This window comes from Schistocerca nitens, chromosome 3 (assembly GCF_023898315.1).
Source record: "Schistocerca nitens isolate TAMUIC-IGC-003100 chromosome 3, iqSchNite1.1, whole genome shotgun sequence".
NCBI lineage: Eukaryota > Metazoa > Arthropoda > Insecta > Orthoptera > Acrididae > Schistocerca > Schistocerca nitens.
The window spans coordinates 329,074,038-329,098,461 of record NC_064616.1 but is presented as its reverse complement, the minus strand read 5'-3'; the positions used below and the strand labels follow the sequence as shown (position 1 = coordinate 329,098,461).

Here is a 24,424-nt window from a genome sequence, read left to right as displayed (position 1 = left end):
CCACCTTGTTTGGTACTAATACCTAGCCATCAGCATGTATCATCAGTTCTATTGACTGCTGGTACAGGCACCATTTTTTCATGCTTCGATCATCCACTGGCAGTGTTTCTGTACTGATAATGAACACTGTGCCCTGCAAGTGTAATGAAACACTTTGAGTGTGGTGAATTCTAAACCACACAGTGGGATTGTGGTTCTGGATTGTACAATTGCTCACTGATGGTGATCTTCCACCACTGAATCTGTTAGGGTACATTTACGCTGCACCCATGCTGCTGGCACCTTGCTATACACTTCCGGCACATCTCATGTCACTGCCAGCTGGTATCATTGTTACATTTACATTGCGACCATACTGCTCCCCGCCACCAGGAGTAATCCCCCTGCAGCTGTTCACATATCAAGCACAGCACTAGAAGAGTCAAATGCAGTGCTGCTGGAGTGATCCTGAAGCAGCCAATGGCAGCTCAAGCTTCAGGGCATTCGGCAATGGTGACAGCGCAAAACACAAACCAACTCGATATTATCGTCTGGCGAGGATCGTAGCGAGCAGCAATGGTGCATGTTAAATGGACTGGTAAGATGCAGTGGTCCAAACAGTGAGCAGTGAGAAGCATAAATGCACCCTTAGTCATCTGCTCCATTGTGGATTGTTTATCCCCAATTAAAATTTGCAACAGTCGACTGATGGCAGTGGTTTGCTGCTGATCAAGATCCTCACACCCTTGCCATAGTATCAGATGGAAAGCCCAATTCTTGCATGACCTAGGAGATCAAGTGCTCTTTGCACTGGGCACCTATAATCTGTCTGTGACCAAACACTTGACATCATGTTTTGATCACACTGCACTTGACTATTACACTAATTGCCAGGAAAAAGTATAATCGCACTACAAACATGTGACACATAAAACTGTTCCTTTTGACAGGCTGACAAGAATGCTATGCTATAACATTGTAGCTATTGCACTTTCTCCTCCAGAGTGTAACAGTATTGTCCACTTAGCTTAAAAATTCTACATATGTCTTTTCCTTGCTCGTCTCACGGAAGTTTGGTGAAAATTACAGATACTCTAAGTCCGATCCCTCGCAATGAGCCATCATGCAACATTGTGGAGCCGGTAAACTTCATCTCACTTTAAAAGAGAAGAGTTCAACTACAGCTTGATCATGATCATCAATAATGGACTGCATAGCTAACTGAGAGCAATCCTAATGACAATTTTCTATCCAAACACTTTGCAACTTGTTGGCTGCTGCTTTTAAAATTCTGACTACGACCTGATTGATTGACCATCTAGAGAAACCAATTTGAGAAATTTTAAAATCACTAAACAGCTGAAGAATACGTGCCAAAATAAAAGCAAGGCATTGGCAACACAACAAAAACCGCCATTATTATAGTATTCTACTTGCCACCACTTACACATGATAGTCTAGCAAAAATTTCATAGCAAAACCCACTCACAAATTCTTGTTCCTCATGAATTTAGTGATGCTAGCCTGAAATTACTATCAAAAAACTGGAAAAGTGCGAGTAGGACTCACACCCTGAGGGTTCCCTAAAAACTTAGTTGTGTATATAGATGATGATGATGATGATGATGATGATAATAATAATAATATTTTAATGTGGCTCTATGGCCTGGTGCATGTCTTTGTATTGGATGCCCTTTCGTGACTTGCATGTCACTAATGTACCTCAGTTACCCAACCAGGAAAAAGGAACCGTCAGTTTCACTTGGAATCTGAACCACATATTGTTTCTGGTAAATCCTCACATTGTTGACAAGAAAAACAAAGAATGAAAAATTCGAAGTTCAACTGAGATTCGATTCTTTGGCTTCTCTGTTTCCAGGCACACACCATACTGCTAGATGACCAGGCATGATGTGTATATAGATAGCTCATCTATAGATTTTGGTAAGTGAGTTTGTATCAAAATATGTGACACATATGGCCGTATTTTTTATTGCAATGACTTTAAAAGCTTAAGTTGTTTAAATCACCAAGAGGCCACAGGCCCAACTATTTGACATGAATTTCAACTTGATACCTCCCTCTATGCATTACTGACAAAAAGGGAACTTAACAGTCAGACTGACAGCCCAGAGAACAAAGTGATACTGTAACAGTTGCGTTTTTTACCAACTGAGGTACTGAATCTTAAAAAAAAAAAAGTCATTCTAATAACACTGTGGGCAGAAAATTTTATATGATGATTGCCTTTCTCATATTTGCCATGTTGGTGGCATAGAGCACCAGTGAGCATACTAAATGACTGCAGAGATTAACAGTCAATGTACACATATATTGTTCATTAGCTAAACCAGCTCCACTACTTATGTAATTATCAATAGTGTTCATCTACTCCAGTTTCAGAGGGGACTCTTGAAGGATACCTGAGGAGATGCACGCTTCCACTACATACTGATGCAGTCACCAGCTCAGAAGTAATATGGGCTATTGAGAATGACTTAAGTGTTGAGATCAGTTTAACCAATAAATAATATATGTGAGCACTGTCTGTTAACTTCTGTAATCTATTGTCTTGCTTTGTACAATAATGCACTCATCACACACAATTTACGAAAATAACTGTGGATATCTCTCATTATGTAACACTGTTGATGCACTTTATTATATTATCTGATTCAGGAATCACAAATCAATACATAATTTTACCACAGCTACTATCCCCTATTAGATCACAGAGTGCTAATTTGCATTGGCTGCTTAGATGTGACAGTATTACTTTAGTGAAGAAAGTTTTTCCTTTAACACTGGGTGCATGCAGGAAAGGCATTTTACTCATAATCAGTATTAATGCTGTGACAAATAACCAAATATTGCACACGGCTGCACTGCTCAGCCAAAATGTCATTTTGGATTATTCTACCCAATTCAGGCATTCACAGTTGTCCTCACATTCTTCGTCTCAAAATTCCTCCACACTTTTAGAATTTCTTAATAACTGAAGAATGTTCGATTCATCCCTACAAGGCAGTGTTTGAAAGGAAAAACAAAATGTTGGTCATAAACCTCATATTGTCATAGGTTGTCAGCAAAGCCTGAAATCAAATATATAATTCTGAACCAATATAATTCGCAGCGAAGGCAACTAGTAACTAAGTGAAACAGTCATCAGTTCAGAGGTTGGTCGGAACACCACAGTGTTTTACTCCATTTGACACAAAGTTTATGCCCTCGTCTTAATTTTACCTATAGGTTGACATGCACACATGCACAGACACAAGTCAGATCTACAATATTGCATACAAATTCAAACTAAGGTGCAACTTATCATTTCATATATGTATATGCAGAGCATTGCCAGAAAAATTAGTCATGCTACATGCTTTAAAAAAAAGTGACTATGTAGTTTCATACCCATGAGTCAATTAGGCAAAGTCAAATGATGTACACCAGATAGAACTGAATCAAGGTTCAAAATAATTTCCTCCCAATGCCTGTACCCATTTTTACGATAGGGATGCATTTACTGCTCCACCATTACTGTCCACACAGTATTCCTTGCATTTCATGCAAAAGTTTATAGGTAGATATTGACGCATCTTCTTCCACATGATCTAACGTCATCTCTTCAAACTCTACTGTGTGAACAATTCTTTGTTGATAACCATATCCAGTTCTCTTTGGCTCGAATGACACAGTTTCTAATAAGTGTCTACAAACAGCAATTAATTTCTTGCAACTGGGAGTGTGCCCGTTTCACACTGTTGTGAAAATTGATCTGTGCATTTGTTCATTATTCTGGGCACTATACCGTGCTGTACCAAACACTGAAAGCATAGATATGAGTTCCTGCAACAATTAATACTCTCAGTGGTTCACTCCATCATAGACATATCACTTACAACTGTGTATTATTTTTCATGGTAGCATCACTGATGTCAATATGGCAGGCAATTGTTTGTTATGAAATATAAGCAGCTTACACACACTGCTCACCCAAGAGCTATACTGCCTGAAATATTCATTCCTAAACTTTGGTATCTGGTCTCAAAATACTCAGTGTAGCATACTCAACCATATACACAACTTTCACCCTAAAGGTGAGGAGCATCCTGTATCTGTCACTCACATACTAAAATACATGTGGTACCGAACTAGCCCATATCAAATTCAAATAATCATACGTAATTTTTCTGTGACTAATCACACTCCTACTTAGCATAACCGAGAGTTCCAATGAATAATCACAGAAAATTCTATAAAAGTACATTCAGTGCATTTGATGTTAATAGCACTAATAAGCAAACTAAACAAACAATTGATCATCCCAAGGAAACACATTAATACTGTGCAACTCTGCTTCCAGTCTTGATAATGTCCTCAATTCAGCGAACAGGAGAGTTCGCGAATTTCTTCAGGTGTGGCAATATCCAGCTGAAACCATTCATCAATGATCAGCTCCCTCAGCACCCTAACTGTGAGAATGTCGCTTGCTACATTTTACCTGTTGTTCAAAACAGCAGCAGTTATATTACATGGGATTATGATCGGGTGATGTAGGGAGCCAGTCAAAGTGCAACAAAGGCCAAGTGTTCATCAACCCAGGAGAGAGAGGGAGAGAGGGAGTGTGGACTGAGTGTGCCCAAGTCACAGTACTTTTAAAATACCCCCAAAATAACAAAGAACTAACTCTGCTCTGAACTACACCCTTCACGTACTGCAGATCAAACACCTTCTTGGACTGTCAATACACTTGATACCTCATATCGTACAAAAAGAGCCAATATCGCAACTGTCAGACCACACCACATGCCTCCAGCCAGATACTACCTACTTTCGGTAACACAATGGCCTCATGCAAGGTATCTGACTCCAAATGTCCATCGCATGCAGTTACCTTTGCAACATTCACTCACAAACTGGTTGAGATGGACCTGCATTCATTTACAGTAGCAATTCCTGTCGGCTTTGTAACTGATGTGTCATTCATCTCTACGGTCTTCATCAGTTCATACCTTTTTAAGACCACTATTCTTACACTGTATTACATGGCTACAAGAGGTTCACCATTGCTCTAAGTTGGACTGTCTCCCTAGATACACCAAAAAATCTGGCAATTTGACTCACGTTGTTGCCATGGGCAAGTCCAAACATAATAGCTCCCTTCTGCAGTTGTCACGCATATGTGTTAACACATCTTTCTGAGCTGATTTCATACAACCAAATGGCACATACACATTAATTCACTCCCATGATTTAAGTCAGCAGTGGAGGGCCATATGACCACCTGGTACCAGTTCTACAAGATCCACAGCACTCCAATGTGACGAGTGCGCTCATTTGAAATGATGTCTAAAATTTTGTGCAGTAAGGTTATAACAACATCCCAATTTTGTAATTACAGAGAATGAACTGATAACATAGAAAGTTTTGTGAAAAAAGAGTGTCATATTAGCAATTTGTAAAGCTAAATATCCATTGTGTATCTGACCAGGGGACTTCAAACTTCCAGTTAGGGTGTTTGAAAGTAAACACAGCATCAAATTGAGCATGTATTTTGTTGCGTAACAACATATTAAGTGGACAGCCAATTTAAATCCAGTCACATGTGGGATAAAGAAACTGCACATGGCAGACGTAAGAAAATAGAGGAGCAGTTAAAACAGTGACATCAGAAAAACCAATATCAAGTGAGTGCTTTGCAAATTACTGTATGCATACAATTACGAACAATTGAAAGAGTTCATGCATCTGATATTTACTGCTATCAAAAACATGCAAAAGTGAAATTTCCCAGAAACAGAGGTAGTTTTAAAACAAACGGTACACGACGACGTGAAATAACGTGACATTGCTGAAAATCTCTCTCAGCAGCTGAACCTAAGCAATAAGTGTCCAGTGCACTGAAGCAATACTATCAACTTGCAGATTCAAAGGGGTAAATGGAGGAGTGTGGGAACTTGCATAACAGCCGCACTCAGGCTGGCCAGTGCAACATCCTTGATCGTTACCGTGCCATGCGGATTTGATCTTGGTCTGGCTTACCTTCCTCTCTTGCAAGCTAGCATGATGTGAATTATGCTCTACGAGCAAGTCTACTGTAGCATTCAGCATTGACATAAAAATACAAACTTTGAGAAAAGGTAGTTGAATTACTTCTACATGTTCTAGAACACTGCATACCACATGTATGGCATGGGACATACACCATGTGTTACAATAACCCCACAAGACTCCATGTGGGGGGGAAAAACAGAGGACTTTGAGCTACTAGCACAATAAATTCATTTATATCATGGCTCCTAAAAAGATACTCAATGAAGGACAGGATTCAAGGCCCCTTCAGCCATTTGCGCAATTGTTTCCTATAACTGCAAAACCTGTATGGTGTTTTTGTAATGTGTTATTTTATCTCCTTGGAATGATCTGATATGTATACTGTATTCACTCTGAGACATGTAGATAAGTAGTTTCTTATAAATGATTCAGCACAGCATTATATTTCAGAGATTTGGAAGTAGCTGTCCCATTTCTGTATCAAATACTATTAATGGTCTTAGTTTCTCCATTACTTAATACTAATTTTAACAGGACATGGATACTGTCTGAAAGACATTTCATACTCAAGTTCATTATATATATTTGTTTCTAAATCCTTTGTTACATAAAAACAATATTTTATAAAAATGCTACAGGAACAGTCACAGTAATATGCTTTTCTGTGATCAGTAGCTCTGTCCTATCAAAGAATGTACAGAATTTGTATTATTATTATTATTATTATTAATGATGTCCAATTCCATGACCACTTATGCTGGACATCTTAAAAATAATGATTACTCTGGGACATAAGACAATCTCATTCCATGCCAAGTTTTAGATTGTTACAGTTCCAGCAAAACTGCAAAACAGACTAAAATTTATTTGCACACAATGTAATACCAGGAACACCTTAAACTGCCCCCAAGAGCCAAATAATTCATTTCTGGGGGGTTGAATATATTTCTGACCAAATAAGTGTTTTTCAGAAATGTTAGTTTACTTACAGTGTTTATTTAATATCAATACCGAAACAACACAAAAATATATGGTAATTTAATAAAAATCTGCAGCTACAACCGAAGCAGAACATACTTTAACCACTTTTGAAACAAATGCAGCTACAACATAGATTTGACTACATGCATTAAAACAGTTAAGATATATGGTAGTTTCTGTCATGTGTATTAAAAATATCTATATAATAACTCAAGCATTTTCTATCACAGATTAAAATTTTAAAATAGTATGTCCCAAAAGATGAAAGGGATAACTAAAATACATTTATTTTTAAATGCAGCCAAATCCTATCTCTTAAAGTTTGGATACAACATAATTAAACATTAGAGACCTCAAGAGTATGAATTAGTAATAAAAAGGGTGATCGCTAGTGCATAACACCTATGTCTCGCCACTCAACATCTTGCTTTCCATGAATGGATGTTCACTTGGTTTTGCAGAAAGGAAGACATGGAGATGTAACAGAGATGTGGCAGCATGGTCATGGTCTTAAGTCATCTGCATGTGTGTGGGGTTGTGGGCAGTGAAAACCATGAAGAGACTACATTAACAGTGTATAATCCTTTACATTAAACTAAGTTGTTTCAAATACGTGCAAATACAAGAGAACTGTATATTGTATATAACTCAATGAGATATGGTAGTTCATTTGTTAAGACACAATCTCAGAATCAGGAAGATGCTATCACCATACCGATTTATGTTTTCCTAAACCACTTCAGACAAATGCCATTATGATTCTTTCAACTAAACTGTGGCCAAATATTTTTTCTTGTCCTCTTCTCATTAAACAAGTGTGTATTTTCATCACTGTATATAGGACATATGTTTTCTTTGTATTAAGCTGACATATACCATATATTTGTAAAATGATCCTTAGATGTCTAAATTACTGACACCAGCATAAAAAATATTTTACAAGCAAGGGTCAGACCATGGACACGGCACCAGAGGACAGCTGAGATGGATGCGGACAGTGCTAGAGCTGCCCCTGCCAGGCACAGACCACAGACGGAGCACCTGATGTGATGAGAAGCAAAAACTGAGCACCTAGCACCATCCAGGCATAAATACTGGACTTCATCCACCCAAGGACCTGTCTCAGGGAGCACCTGAAGAAGACAGTGGCTCATGCCATACAAACACCCAATGCGAACAACAAGCCTAAGACCTGATTATTCAACATGTAAACATAATAAAAGGCTCTCTTTTATTTAATATATGTAAGTCACGATTAAAAGAACAAAAACAAGAACTAACTTTAACTCCAAAACTCAGTTACTGTCTAGTCATTCACCTGAATCTGAGAAAAAGCATTCACAATACCATTCATAGTAATTTTTTTTTTATCTTTGGGGCTGTGGAAAATAAAGATGATCATCACATAATATTGGCTCATCTGAAAAATACCTTGAATATTTTGTGAATCAGGCTGGCAGCATATCTACAAGTAACAAACTGACCTGGTCTCTTCACATCAGTTACTGTAGAGAAGGGAATAGTGGCTGTAAGGTAGTGTGAGCCAATGGCAATGGCTGTTGACAGAGATGTTCAGGAATGTAGGAAAACATTATAGTGCTATTAGAAACTGACTGCTGATTATCTGCAGAGCCTACATGAAAATTCATATCTGGAGTTGAAAATGTGGGAGACCAATGGCAATCATTATAAAGCATTGTGAAGGATGCTACAAAAAGACAGGTGGCAAGCAAGGTTGTGAGAGATGGAAAGACCCATGTTTCAACAGCTACATTAGAAAGTTACTACAAAAGCAAATAGTTTTACCCAATGTTTAAACAAAGACAAAGTTTTGTTAAAAAACATAATCTGAATGAAGTTAAAATGGGAGTAAGAAGAGCAAGACTAGAAGTCAATGAATTAAAAGCTATATGAGGTTAGGGGGAGGAGAAGGGATAGGGGTAGGGGAATGAAAAAGTAAGGGAATGAGAAAGGTTAGGGTTTTACATCCTATTGAGGAGATTGATCACACGTTCAGATGTGACAAGGATGAAGAAGGAAATATGAGTAAGTACTACCCAGTAAATACTGCATTTTCAGTCTGGAACCGCGTGACCGCTACGGTCACAGGTTGGAATCCTGCCTCGGGCATGGATGTGTGTGATGTCCTTAGGTTATTTAGGTTTAAGTAGTTCTAAGTTCTAGGGGACTGATGACCACAGATGTTAAGTCCCATAGTGCTCAGATCCATTTGAACCATTTGAAATACTGCATTCCTTGACTTAAAAAAACGTTAAATACACTGTTGTTCTGTGGGAAAAAAAGAATGAGGCAATGAAATGTTGGAACTGCCTTGTGACTATAGTAGGTTTTCAAATAGAAATCAGCTTGTCACTCTCAATAGAAAGAAATCTTCAGATATGGAAGATGTTTTAGGTGCACCTCTACAGGACTATAGAGATGGGTTTGTTATTGCTTGTGGTATGCACTGATGAGCCGAAACATTATGCCCATTGCCCACTGAGAGACTAATCGCCACCTCATGGCACTGGGGGCCCATGACACAATAAGGAAAGTATGTAAGTTGAGTACAGATGAAACGGAATTCTAATGATGATATGGGCTGCAAATGGAGAACATCGGGCTCCACAACATATGACCCCTACGTGTTCCATGTTGACCCAAGGATTCCAATAATTTCAATTGCAGTGGCCTTGGAATCATTGTGATTGGACCATGAATTAGTGGAAACACGTTGCCTGATTGGATGAATCATGTTTCTTGTTACACCAGGTTGATGGTTATTTCCAGATATGCCATCGCCCAGGCAAGTGGCTGCTCTACAATTTGGTATTTCTTTTTATGTTGACATACATCTGTGTCTCACTTACAGAACAAATTTTCCCAGTCAGTGTACCATGAAACTACACTATACACTCACAAATAATCAAGTTCGAGATAGCTGCTGAGAGGGTTAACTCTTGTCTTCATGGTGAACAGAATATTTGTGTGTGTCACGTGACCAAGATGCTGTCGGACCAAGCACTGATTGTCATGGTGACAGTCTAGCATGGGATGGACAGGACACAGAATATCAGCGCATTGGATTGTATCGTATGATGGATGGCTTATGCACGGAATACTGCACTACCAATGTCTTGCAGCCACTAATCATCTTATATGTCACAATCAGTACCCATATTCACAGAAAAACCCCTCAGATAGCATCAATAGCTGTGGGCAATATGTTCACGACCAGAGTCAGCATCGAATACTATGTACTGTAACAGCACATAGCTGAGTCACAGTTCAGCAAATCACTTAAAAACTTAATGCCCTACAACTGGTGAAGAGCCGTACCATCAACACCATATCCTTACTATGGAGTGTGGAAGAAACCTCCCCATGTATGTCACCCAAGGCACACATTAGCAGGAAGAACTCGATTTGTTGGAATGGCACTATCTTGACAGATGGTAGTGGTATACTCAAACAGGAGTGATTACAGAGGATGAAACATGTCTTTTGATACATCTGGTATCATCCCTCAGCAGCAGATAATTCAAGAATCTACTATTTGATCATATTTTCCCTCCACCTGTACCCTAAGAAACCCACTGTACTAGCCCCTCTCTCCTGCATTATATGAAAGTGTTCTGAGGAACACTCCAGGGATGTAATGTCTATTCAACACATCAGTCCTACAGACAGCTTCAAGCAAAATGTGAAAGTCTCTTGAGTTATTGGCTGTGGCTGACCTATCATGGATCAGAATGGCTTTGCAACTGTTTGTGTTTCATGTATCACTGTCTTCATCAATATGGGTGAAAGGAGTGTTACACACTATTAAGCAGGTGTGTGTAATGTAAGAGAAAATATTACTGACTTACAGCTAAATTTATATTTCTGATAGTCTTCAAAAATTTTTTACTAGATATGGTCTGTGAGACAAGTTTTATTTCAGTAAACTTGCCACATATTACTTCTTAAACACAATGGTCATTTCCTTTTCCTGAAGAATATGGCAACAATATCCTTCACTCACACTTCAAAATCAATTTTTACACATATATGTATCAAATATACTTAACAAATGAATGTTCTTATTTTCTCCAATTGAAGTGTCTTCTTTTCTTGATGTGTTACATTGCTAGCAAATGAGTATCAAGCAAGCACAATATTGCAGTAGCACTAACACCTATTTTAACGAAATTGGAGAGAAGGAAGATAAGAGCTTAATACTCTGTTGAATATGAGTTTGTTAGAAATAGAGCATATTCTGGGATTGGATAGGAATGGGGAAGGGGACCATCAACCTTGTGCTTTTCTACCAACTGTCCTAGCTAACGCTAGCAATGTTTAAACATTTTACATCTTTATAAAAATGTTCCATTTCTTTCATGTTGGTCCTATGTATGCCAAAGGACATTTGTAAAGTTATACCAATGTGCTTGTCAGAAAGTACTGCTGTTCGAGAGACCTGTCATTTTGAAGAGACATATTTTCGGTCATACTGAAGTATCATAAAATTAACCTGAAAGTTCATAATTAGTAACTGCTTCTAAAGTAGGGATGGAAGTCTGAAACATCAGATACAAATTTGGCTGTTTTTTGCCTCGGGAATCCATAAAATGTGTAGTAATATAGCAATCAATCATTACTGATGTGCAAATAATTTCTCTCCACAGATGTAAAACTGCAGTCTAAATAGCTAACAAGGAAGTTCAATTCATGGTGTAAATCATATGAAGTACTTTTAAGAAGGATATTTTCATAATCCAGTGTAAGAGGAAAGTTTTATCTACGGTGAACTTTTTGTTTACTCCCACCCTACACACACACACACACACACACACACACACACACACACACACACACACTTGAATGTCCAAAACGGAACATGACTACAAGAGCAGAAAACAAAAATTCAATGAAAACATTTGCACTTACGGTTTCGGTGCAGTTTGAAGAAATCAGCAATCTGTAAATTAAGTCGTTTTGAAACAACTTCTGCATCAGGATCAACATCTTCATAATCATCATCGTCATCATCATCATTGTCATCATCATCATCATCATCGTCGTCGTCATACAGATCGCCATCATCATCATCATACAGATCACCATCATCATCATCATTATCACCAGTACCATTGTTATCATAATCATATTCAGATCCATCACTTGAATACACGAAAATTTTTCTTGCAAAAGCAACATTCTTCCGAAAAGTGTAATTCTGCTGTACTCTCATATAATCTGCAATTCCACACAAACGCGCAACCAATTTTGGAGATTCTGTGCGCTGTGATGTACTGCATGTTGCCTCTGGTGTATTCTGTTCATTAGATGGTTTGGCGGAATCCTGACAATTTTCTGATTCTGTTTCTGTGGCTGTTTGGTCAACCTTACGCTTTTTTATATCTGATTCCTCTGTTGTGTGATTTGGCAAGGAATCTGAATCTGCTGAACGCTTTGCTCGCTTCTTTTTAATGGCAAGATCACTAGATTCATCTGTTTTATGTTCATTATCGGAACCTTGTGAGGTTGCAGTACATGACAATCCATTTGATGAATGATTTGGAGGAGCTTTTTGAAAATGTTTCTTATTACTCTGTAATCTGCAGTGAGTACGGGCACCTACTTTGGCTTTTTTACCATTTGTGCTGCTTCGTATGTGCCTTTTTAAAATAGGTAACCGGGTCTTCTTTCTCAGTGGTTCGGCTCCACAAGAATTATATTCTACATCATCTAATGCTCTTTTCAGTGAACTCATGCACATTTCCTTCTGTAAATCTGAAGTACCTGAAAAGGCAAGGAATAACTTTCATTACATCTCTGTTAAATATTATCTTAATTAATACATTAAAGGAAATACTAGTTTTCCACTTCACATGTTGGATTAAAAAGCAGGAAACTGGTATGTGATTAAATTTAAATAGTTGCACAATATCAAAATGTGTTTCCCTTTTGATATTACTGTTACAGCCTGTCATGCACTAACAGAAAATTTAGTTGGTTGGTTGATTTGGGGTGATGGGACCAAACAGCGATGACATCAGTCCTGTCAGATTAGGGAAGTATGGGGAAGGAAGTTGGCCATGCCCTTTCAAAGGAACCATCCAGGCATTTGCCTAAAGCAATTTAGGGAAATCATGGAAAACCTAAATCAGGATGGCTGGATGCGAGTTTGAACCACCATCTTTCTGAACACCAGTTTGTGGTTCTGTCAACAAAGTAAAACACTCTACATTGGTGGTATGCGGCGTCGCATGGTGGCTACTTCACTGGGTAGCTTTCCTAATCAGCAGCCCATACGGGCAAACCAACTGCGACTTTACCCGATTCTGTTCAAGCCTTAGGGTAACTAGGTTATGCACATCTCTATTTAAAATTAGTAGTTCAATAACATGATAGGGTCGAGCTGCATGTCTGCTTCCATTCTCAACAGCTAACTCCCAACAAATAAAAAAACTGTAGCTGTGGTCCTGCAGTCAAAAAGTCTATGCTTTGATTAGAATTGCAAATTAACAAAATAAACAGAATATTAAATAAAAGATAAGTGAATAACTTAATAAAAAAGAGTTCTATTCTAACATCAGTAACTGATGTAGACATCACGAGAGAATTCTGTTGAATAATGTTTATTAAGAAAGTAAATCACAAATACACGGAACCACAAATACACGGAAAGTGGTCTTAAAATAACCAGTTATAATACAGACAAAAAATAATCTTACCAGATGGAGAAAACTTGTATTGAGAGTGTTATGAGTATGGTAGCAAAATTCCCAAGCTAAATTGTCATCCAAGACAGCCAAAAAACTAAATCCATTTCATGATCACAATAAATGAAATATTTGCAAGTTCAAAATAATTCAAAGTTCAATATGAAAATTTAAACAATAACACACAAGAGATAACAAGTAAAAACTCATACTCTGTCTATTCTCAATTCCATAACGCAAGCTGATAAGTCAAAGGGTTCTGCACTGGAGCACACCACGACCTCACACAAGTTAGGGTCCCTTCAAAAATTAAAAGTATTGTAGCAGCTGTGCACTGCCCAGAATCTATCACCCACATGACCGAATATCACACTACATCCACAGGCAGGTCTACCTTCCTTAAGAACTTGATATAAAGTGTCCTCAATCATTCCTCTCAGTGCACCACTCTAACAGTGTCTGTCTACACTTTACTCCAGTTGTGTTCTGCCACTGCCTAATTCTCATTGGCTGAAGGCCATCCCCACCAAAATACATAGTTTGAAAGTTCTACAGACATTATTCTGACTCAACATGGCCACTTTCTGTATTAAACTTATACATTACAACAATATTAAAATAAAAGAAATGTTATACACATTTGTCCACAATTAGACCATTCACAAATAATATTTTTGTTGTAGGTGTTCTTGGTGATATATTGTGCTCTAGTCAGTTTGTTTATTCTGTTACTCCATGTTGTCTTTTCATTGATGTTATATGTTATGATTTCTCCCAGATATTTAAATTTATCTACAATTTTGATTTCTTGGTTTCCTATGGCAATTTTGTTTATGAGTGGTGGGTCAGTTAACATGACAACTGTTTTTTCAAAGGATAATCCAAGACCAATTTTTTGTGCTATTTCCTGTAGTGAGATAACTTTTTGTTTGGTTTCCTGAATACTGTTGGACAAGAGAGCAAGGTCATCAGCAAATCCCAGACAATTTAAACTTATGTTGTCTTTGGGTCTTCCAATTTGGATGTTCTTTGGGTTAGTCTTGTACCATTCCCTCATTATGTATTCTAAAGCACAGTTGAACAGCAGGCGTGCCAAGCAATCTCTCTGTCTTAAACCTGTTTTTACGATGAATGGTTCAGAGAGTTCACCCCTGAACTTTACTTTTGATACAGTGTTGGTTAAGGTGATTTCTATCAATCTGATTAATTTTGGTTGGAGCCCGAAATTTCTTAAGATTTTTAACACTGAAGGTCTATGGATGCAGTCATACGCTTTTTTAAAAGTCCACGAAGGTTATTAGAAGAGGTTTATTTCGTTTCTTGTAATATGCTATGGCTAATTTTAAAGTGATGATCTGTTCTGCACAATTTCTCCAAGGTCTGAGGCCTCCTTGGTATTCACCTAATTCTTCCTCTAGTTGCTCTTTGATCCTCTTGTATAGATTCTGGAGAAAATCTTGTATGTGCAGTCTAAGAGAGAGATGCCATGGTAATTATCTGGGTTGCTTTGATATGTAACTGTGATTTATTGTGGTACTTCTAAGAGTTGTAAGTAGCCATATTTTAGATGGTCTGACACTCCACCTTTTTTGGTGCATCATCTGTTCTTCAGCTAAACAAGCAATGACCATCCAAATTGCATGCATTGGCAATTTTCACATTTCCGGCCATGTTAACTGCCTTTGTATCTGTGCCAGACGATACCAGATGCTTTGCTGGACTGGCTGCGGTGCACCTTGGGCCCTCTGGCTAGCACTCCACAGCACAAACAAATTCACATCAACTCATACCAATTCTAAGCAGCTGATTAACTCACTACATACACATAAAGTTAAAGGTATTGGCAAACTGGTCTCTTGTTGGGAGAAATGTGTTTGTCACTGGGGTGACTATGTTGAGAAATACATAAGTAGACCTGAAGAATAAAGATGTAGAATGTTCATTTCAAGAACGGGTTACAATAGTTGTTTGGGTGGTTTCACTGTGACACTCTTTATGTTTCTCCAGCTTAAAAGGAAAATGGGATTTGTTTTTAACTGATGTGTTTTGCCATACATCCAGTGATGATAGTTTATGACCGAAACCGGTAGAAGATGTAAGGTTCTCAATTGATGAAAACATTAAACAACATAATATTGTGTTGAGAAATGACTATATAGGTGTTAAGGTTGACATTAGTAATAACTTCCTGAATACTTTTAGCATGGTACAAATGGAAACACTGCTTCTAGGTCATCAAAAAGTTCAGCATCAATCTTAGACCATGTACTTACAGATACTGATAGGAAAAATTGTATAGTATTTATAAAAGATGATGGCATTTCTGATCATTACTGCCAGACAATAAGGCTAAAGAAAGGCTTGGTAAAACCTGCAAAACAGCAAGACTGCAAAAGGATTTCTCAGAGTGCAAGTTACATACTTTTCTAGGCACTTGGAAACAAATCTGAGATGCACTGTATATAGAAAACAATGTAGATGTGAAGTTCTCTGAATTATGTGCACTGTTTATATTTATTTTTGAGGAAGTATTTCTAAAAGTAGCCACTTTGACAGCAGTAATTAAGGACAATAGATGGATACCTGTGAGTATTAAAAAGTCCTCCCACACACTCAAAATTTCTCAGTTCCTTGCAAAAGCACTACAGTACTCCACAGTTCATAAGTCACTATCATAGGTACAAAAAGGGTACTGCTTGATGCAAAAAAATCATTAAATTACAAAATAATGCACAACACAGAAAATAAAAGCAAGGCTGTATGGTATGTCAGAAAATGAGAATCTGGTAAATGTAGACAAGTGTAGTAATAGCAATAATAGTAGTAGTAGTAGTAGTAGTAGTAGAAGTAGTAGTAGTAGTAGTAGTTGTTGTTGTTGTTGTAGTTTTATTTATCTGTAGTTCTCTTTTACAAGGATAATGAACATTCCTTGGTATTACAATTTAAAAAAAAAAAACAAAGTGATTCACATATATAGATTTACAAGCTACAATGACAAGGATGGGACATGTAGTCATCTGTGGCTTTATAACAGGAACAATGCCTGCATTTGTCTGGAATAATTTAGGGAAATTGTGGCTAACCTATATCAGGATGGCTGGATGAAGATTGGCATCTCCACCCTCCCAAATACAAGGACACACTGTTTAAAAAAGTGCTACCATAGTGTACAACACTGTTTTATAAATAAGTTATGTAATAATGATAACAGGATAATGCTACACTCTTCATTCATTTCTCATCCCCCCCCCCCCCAAGTCAAAGTACACACTACACACATTATTTTCTAACAGTAAACAGACTATAATTTTGACCCCTCTATAATGAGCTCAGAAAGAGGATAAGCTCAGAAAGAGGATAAGGTGTTAGTAGTATACACTGTATAGCTTTGGGAGTAGCTTTTTCCAGAAAAGGAAAAAAAGAAGTAAAATATAAAGTGAGAAAGTGTTGTGGAATGTTAGAGTTCTATTATTGTTGGTATTATTTGTAACTTTTCTAACAAACATGCTAATCAAAAATGAAATAGTGTAACACAAAATTCTCATGGAATTAGCAAATTTCGTAAATGGCTATTTCTGTGGTATTGCAGAGAAGCTGCACCAAAATATTTCTAAAACGCATGAGGGACCCACAATGAATTAAACTGGAAGCACAATGACGTTTCTCAGAAGAGAGAGACAATACAGAAATTTTAAAAAAGTCAGCAGATGTAGATAAGGTTGCTGTCTCCATTCTGAAGTTGTGGTTAGCCAGCATACACATTCCCTTAACTAAGGTAATAAATGAGCCCTTCAGCTCAGATATTTTTACAGGGTAACTAAAGCACACACCAGTTGGGTCCTTACTAAAGAAATGTATGCTAGTGCAGAAATACTGACAACTACTGGCCAGTTTCACTACTGCCTGCATTCTCAAAAATAACAGAATCAGTCATATACTGAATACTTAGTTACATGAATAAACATCACCTTTCTAATCAAGCATGGTACATTATCACCCGTTATGGAGTTTACAGAAGTGGTACTTTAAGCACTTGACAACTAGAACTGTAACAGGTGTATTCTTAGACTGGTCCAAGACTTCACACATTATTGAAAATAAAATACTATTAAACAAACTAGAAGGATTCGGTATAAGAGCAATAACAAATGAGTAGTTCCAGTCTTACCTGGAAAACAGGGTGTAAAATATAGAGCTTGTTCACACATCTGATAATGATAAAATGTTTAGTGAGCCAACTGTCAGACAAGAAACATACAAACACATGTGTTCAAGTAGTTTATTGGGTCCAATTCTGTTCTTACTATACACTGAGGAGCCAAAGAAACTGGTACACCTGCCTAATATCGTGTAGGGGCCCTGCGAGTCCGCAGAAGTGCCGCAACATGACGTGGCATGGACTCAACTAATGTCTAAAGTAGTGCTGGAGGGAACTGACACCATGAATCCTGCAAGGCTGTCCATAAATCCGCAAGACTATGAGGGGGTGAAGATCTCTTCTCAACAGCACATTGCAAGGCATCCCAAATATGCTAAATGATGTTCATGTCTGGGGAGTTTGGTGGCCAGCAGAAGTGTAATCTCAGAAGAGTGTTCCTGAAGCCACTCTGTAGCAAGTCTAGACATGTGGGGTGTTCCATTGTCCTGCTGGAATTGTCAAAGTGTGTCGGAATGCACAATGGACATCAATGCATGCAGGTAATCAGAGAGGATAAATACACATGTGTCACTTGTCAAGAGTCATATATAGATGCATCAGGGGTCCCATATCAATCCAACTGCACATGCCCCACACCATTACAGAGCTTCCATCAGCTTGAACAGCCCCTGCTGACATGCAGGGTCCATGGATTCATCAGCTTGTCTCCATACCCATACACATCCATCTGCTGGATACAATTTGAAACGAAACTCTTCAGACCAGGCAACATGTTTCCAGTAATCAACAGTCCAATGTCAGTGTGGACAGGTCCAGCCAGGCGTAACGCTTTGTGTTGTGCAGTCATCATGGGTACACAGGTAGGCCTTCAGCTCCAAAAGCCCATGTTGATGATGTTTCGTTGAATGGTTTGCACGCTGACACTTGCTGATGGCCAAGCATTGAACTCTGCTGCAATTTATGGAAGGGTTGCACTTTTGTTACATTGAACAATTCTCTTCAGTTGTTGTTGGTCCCATTCTTGCAGAATCTTTTTCCGGCTGCAGCCATGTCATAGATTTGATGTTTTACCAGCTTCCTGATGTTCACGGTACACTTGTGAAATGGTCATGTGGGAAAATCCCCACTTCATTGCTGACTCAGAGATGCTGTGTCAAAGCGCTCATGCAGGGACTGTAACACCACATTCAAACTAACTTAAATCTTGATAACCTGCGATTGTAACAGCAGTAACCGATCTAACAACTGCGCCAGACAATTGTTGTCCTACATAGGCGTTGTCGACTGCAGCACTGTATTCTGCCTCTTTACATCTCTCTGTATTTGAATATGCATGCATATACCAATTTCTTTGGCACTTCAGCGTATATCAGTGACTTTCCAGACAGTATAAGATATGGAGAGAAAGTTCTTTTTGCTGATGACAGTAACACCATAACCAATGCTGAAACACTGTAGCTCCTAATAGAGAACTTAAATCAAATGCCCGAGGATGCTTACAAGTGGCCAGTATATAAAAAATTAACAGCGAGCATAAAGGAAACAAATTGCAAGCTTCACAGCACAAAGAAGGAAAAGAACTGTAGGAACAAGCATAGATGACATACCTCTAGATAATATAACACAGAAAAAGTTTTTAGTTTTCAGTTAAATTGTCATCAGCATACTAATCAGCTTAGTGTTCCAGCAGCAGTTTGTAAGACCTACTGTCACGTGGTGACATCTGGCTAAAGTTCACTTACAGTTTTGAAAACTCTTGTGTTGTGTGCTGATGCTGGCAAATTGTTCAGGTTGGTCACAGCCAACTGGTGAGAATCACTGAATCTAATGATTTCTTTTGGCAGAATACATGAATTGATTACATTTCCTTTTGATATAGCCTAGTGTGTGCCACAATAACTTTTACTGGTCTGGTTATGAATTTTAAGATTGCTTACATATTTTTGTATTTCTTTGGCGACTAGAAAAAAAGTAGATGTTCTGACAGACTGACCTATAGCGAGGCCTGATTCCTAAATTAGGATGGGATGGGGCAATCTGGCTGTGAACTGATGAAGCCAGTGAATCTCAATGTGAAAACATGCTTGCATAAAAGCACAGCCTGATATGTACATCCGTAATTGCAATACTCTACTTTTAGGCCTTATTTCCACTTTTGCTGAAAATTCTGACAATGTGGTCCATACTACCTGGATAGAACAAAATACCAGCTAACCACTTATGAACCATAGGAAATTATGAGTGAGATTCACTTCCTACATTTGACACGATTTGTCATGTTAACTTCCCACGAGTTATCCCACAAACTGCTACCAACAGCAGCAAACAACAGAAAAGCTGCTGACACCATTAAGTGCACTTTTACCTGAGGTACCATTCAGCCATGCATTCAGTTCTTTGCTAAGGATTCTTTTCTGTGGATCAAAGGTGCAAACTATGGACACAGTTTTCAAGCACCAGATTAGTACATCTATCAGTCCTGGTTGCATATCAGGGAAAACATTACTTAGTAATACACTAGCACTTCTATACATGATCAAAGAACAAGAGCCATGTTAGACTTGCATTTATCAAGAAAAACAAACAAAAATACTCAAAACAGCATTAAATAAGGGAGTGAAAATGTTTAATAAATTGCCCTGGGAGATGAGTAAGATTAACATACACATGTTCAAAAAGGCAGCTAAACATGCTTAATAAGTAATGCATATTACACAATCAAAGATTGCTTACGGATCTCAGATTAGGGTTTTATAATGAAAGAGGACAAATATAACACACTGTCACATAAAAAGCAAATATGCCATGATCAACAGTGCATGACAGTAATTTAGTGACATTCTCCTGAGCTCAACATCTTACTCACTCACTCAGGGAGGGGGGGAGGGGGGAGGGGGGGGACAGGGGGAGGGACGGGACGGGGGGAGGGACGGTGTGTGTGTGTGTGTGTGTGTGTGTGTGTGTGTGTGTGTGTTTTGTTGACACTGTTTTTTGGATGGGTTCAAGGGTGAACATAGAGATGTGGATTTTCTATGGTCCTGAAGGCACCATGGTGCAATTTGCCTACAATCAAGAGAACACACTACTTTATGTACCAACCAACCAGTGTAGTTGTAAAGACACTACCTTCTTACTTGGAAGTATGGGGTTATGATTCCTTCTACGGGACACAGCCGACCACCTGACCTACCCTAAAATGTACTTATATATGCTGTGTTTGTATACTGGAGCTATTTAGTGAAAAATGATGTGATAATATTTATCAATATGACATGTACCACTAAAATGCATAAATCTGATGCCAAAATTTTCATGACAAGCAATAATATAAATGTAGACTATGACTGCCTGATGGGACCATGTTTCCTGTGTTGTGATTGGTTGACAAACGCAAATCTAGCAGCTGCCATCTTGAATTCAGTGATGACACTAATGTTCCATATTTGGAGCTTTTTGTATTTATACTTGTGTATTACAAAACTATGCAGTTTCAGCGATAGACTGCATTGAACATCTCTCCACGACACGTCATTTGTAACACAGTTTGATGTGCGGAAATGGCAGGAAGCACAACTTTTCTATATAAAACCTTTTCCAAGGTAAATCCTCTGGAGACTACTAAAGGGGACCCAGTATTCCTTTTTTTATAAAAAGTTATTGCAGTTACAAAATGACTGAAAAATTGCAACTGATCTCTCCCCCCCCCCCCAAATAAATAAATAAATAAATAAATAAAAATTGATCCCTTGTACCATAAAAATGATGTATAATACAACAATGAAATTTTAACAGTGAAATGGGCACAAAAAGTTTTAATTTTAAGCTGGGTTTAATGTGCCCATAGTAGTTGTGGAGCTCATTCCACATTTTGCAGCCCCCTACTGAAATCCTCATAAAGCTAGGATTTTGTTTATCTTGAGCTTAAGTTGTCCACAGCCTAGTTTTATTCTGTAAGAAACATCAATGCTAAATCTTATTCAGACAAGAGATGGTCAGGTGGTGATCACAAGGGCATTCAGTCTGGAATGGCCCACTTGTAACAACAAGAAAGCTTACTGTTGGCTAATAAGAGAAACCCAATTCAGTTTTTACCAAAATGAAATTTCAGGTTCGAGTAACATCTCCAAGACTGTATGGGGTCCCATAAATGCGTACAGAAAATGTTCTGATAAAATGTTCTGATATGAAAGGGGGCAGTAATTGAATACCAGAGACAGGCAGGCAGGAATCCAAATGACAGGAATATTTTTAATCAACACTATGCTGAAGTAGAACAAAAATTCATAAAAGATACCAGTAGCTTCCACAAATCAAGGAATATGAACATTTTCGCTGTCAGAGAATACATTTTTCTGTGGCCAACAAATGAATCACCAGTAGCAAACGTAAAACACACACAGATGCCCAAAAACACTCAGGATTTTTGTGGAAAACCTACTAATGTAGTTGTGCTCAATGGTCAGACACATTTCCGATATGTTAACTAAACAATGGAAAATGTGATATTTCTTAAATAACCGAAAAATAATAAGGTTGCGCATATTTACACTGTGGTGACAAAAAGTCAAGGGATAGCAATACGCACAAATACAGATGGCGGTAGCATTGCATACACAAGGGTTAAAAGGGCATTGCATTGGTGGACCTGTCATTTGTACTCAGGTGATTCATGTGGAAATGCTTCCAACACGATTATTGGCACTCGAAAGAAGTAAACAGACTTTGAACATCGAATTGTAGCTGGTGCTAGATGCATGGCACACTCCGTTTCAGAAATTGTTAGGGAATTCGATATTCTGAGATCCACAGTGTCAAGAGTGGGCTGAGAATGCCAAATTACAGGCAATACCTCTCACCATGGACAACACCGTGGTCGGTGGCCTTCATTTAATGACCGAGAACAGTGGCATTTGTGTAGAGTTGTGAATGCTAAAAGACAAGCAACACTGCTAAAAATAACCACAGAAATCAATGTGGGACATACGACAAATGTATCCATTAGGACAGTGCAGTGAAATTTGGTGTTGATGGGCTATGGCAGTGGACGACCAACCAAAGGCCTTTGCTAACAGCATAACATTGCCTACAATGGCTCCCCTGGGCTTGTGGCTGTATGAGTTGGACCCTAGATTACTGTGGCCTAGTCAGGTGAATCCTGACTTCAGTTGATAAGAGCTGATTGTAGGATTTGAGTGTTAGGGGGAGACCCCATGAAGCCATGGACCCAAATTGTCAACAAGGCTCTGCGGAAGCTGGTGGTGGCGCCATAATGGTGTGGACCATGTTTAAGTGTAATGGACTGGGTCCTCTGGTCCAAGTGAACTGATCACTGTCTGGAAATGGTTATGTTTGGCAACTTTGAGACCATTTGTAGCATTTCATGTTCCCAAACAAGGATGGAATTTTTATGGATGACAATGTGCCATGTCACCAGGCCACAAATGTTCGCGATTGGTATGAAGAACAGGCCGGAAAATGTTTTGGCCACCCACATCCCCCAACATGAATGCCATCAAATATTTACGGGACATAACTGAGAGGTCAGTTTGTGCACAATATCCTGCACCGGCAACACATTTACAATGATAGACAGCTATAGAGGCAGCATAGCTCAATATTTTCGCAGGGTACTTCAACGACTTGTCGAGTCCATGCCACATCAAGACGCTGCACGGCGCCGGAAGAAGGAAGTCCGACACTATATTAAGACGTAAACCACAATTTTTATCACCTCATTGTACACGGCCAATGATAAGAATAATCTGGAAACTTAGAGGCCAATTACTATTACATCTGCCTTGTCTATTGTGGGAAATGTCTTGAATGATAGTACGTTACATTTTACATGAAATAACATTGGTCTACTCTACAAGGCACAGCATGACCTAAGAAAATATACATCTACAATAACCACAACAGCTAACTTTATAGCTAAGGTAACTGATGCATTAAATAAGGTAAGAAGAGTCTCTCAAGTTTTCCCTAACCTTTCAATAGTAATCTGTCATGTATGTTACAATATACAATAAACAAAATAAACTTTTACTGCAACATGGGCAAAGAGGCTGACAGCATAAAATCATCTATGTGACTAAGAGCAAGTGGATGCAAAATGAACGACATTACTTTAATTGTGCACTCTCGTTTATAGCTAGTCAAGTGTGGTGTACCTCAATGATCAACTCCATGACACCTTTCCTTCTTTCTACATGTCAACTACATGCCTTCAGTGTATACAGAGGAATGTGTGATAAGAGTCGTCAGCTTCGACCAGTGACATAAGAAACATGAGATACATACGGTAAACAATATGGCAGCTACAATGTGATGTTACTGGCAAGTTTTCAAGTGGGCTAAGCAACAGATCAGTCTGACACTACAATCATGTTTTTTGCGATCACATTTGTTGGCTTCACCAACTAAAAACAAAAATGAATGCCAGACTATATTCCACCAGAAGGAAGGGCAGACAAAGAGCTTGATGGATGGACAATGTGCTGGCTGGCCTTGCCAACATGGGGATCCATGTATAGAAGAAAATAGC

The 24,424-nt window shown here is 38.4% G+C and overlaps 1 protein-coding gene across 7 annotated transcripts in view; it reads right to left on the bottom strand.

Annotated features, from left to right (window-relative positions):
• The window catches only part of LOC126248290 (myb-like protein O), a 94,158-nt gene that overhangs the window by 61,166 nt on the left and 8,568 nt on the right, over positions 1-24,424 (bottom strand). For all 7 annotated transcript variants that reach the window (XR_007545457.1, XM_049949144.1, XM_049949148.1 and 4 more), the window contains exon 2: positions 11,944-12,798. Coding sequence is in view for 6 of the 7 variants with exons in the window: in XM_049949144.1 (XP_049805101.1) it covers positions 11,944-12,798 (855 nt within the window). In the remaining variant the exon portion in view is untranslated. The remainder of the gene's footprint in view (positions 1-11,943; positions 12,799-24,424) is intronic.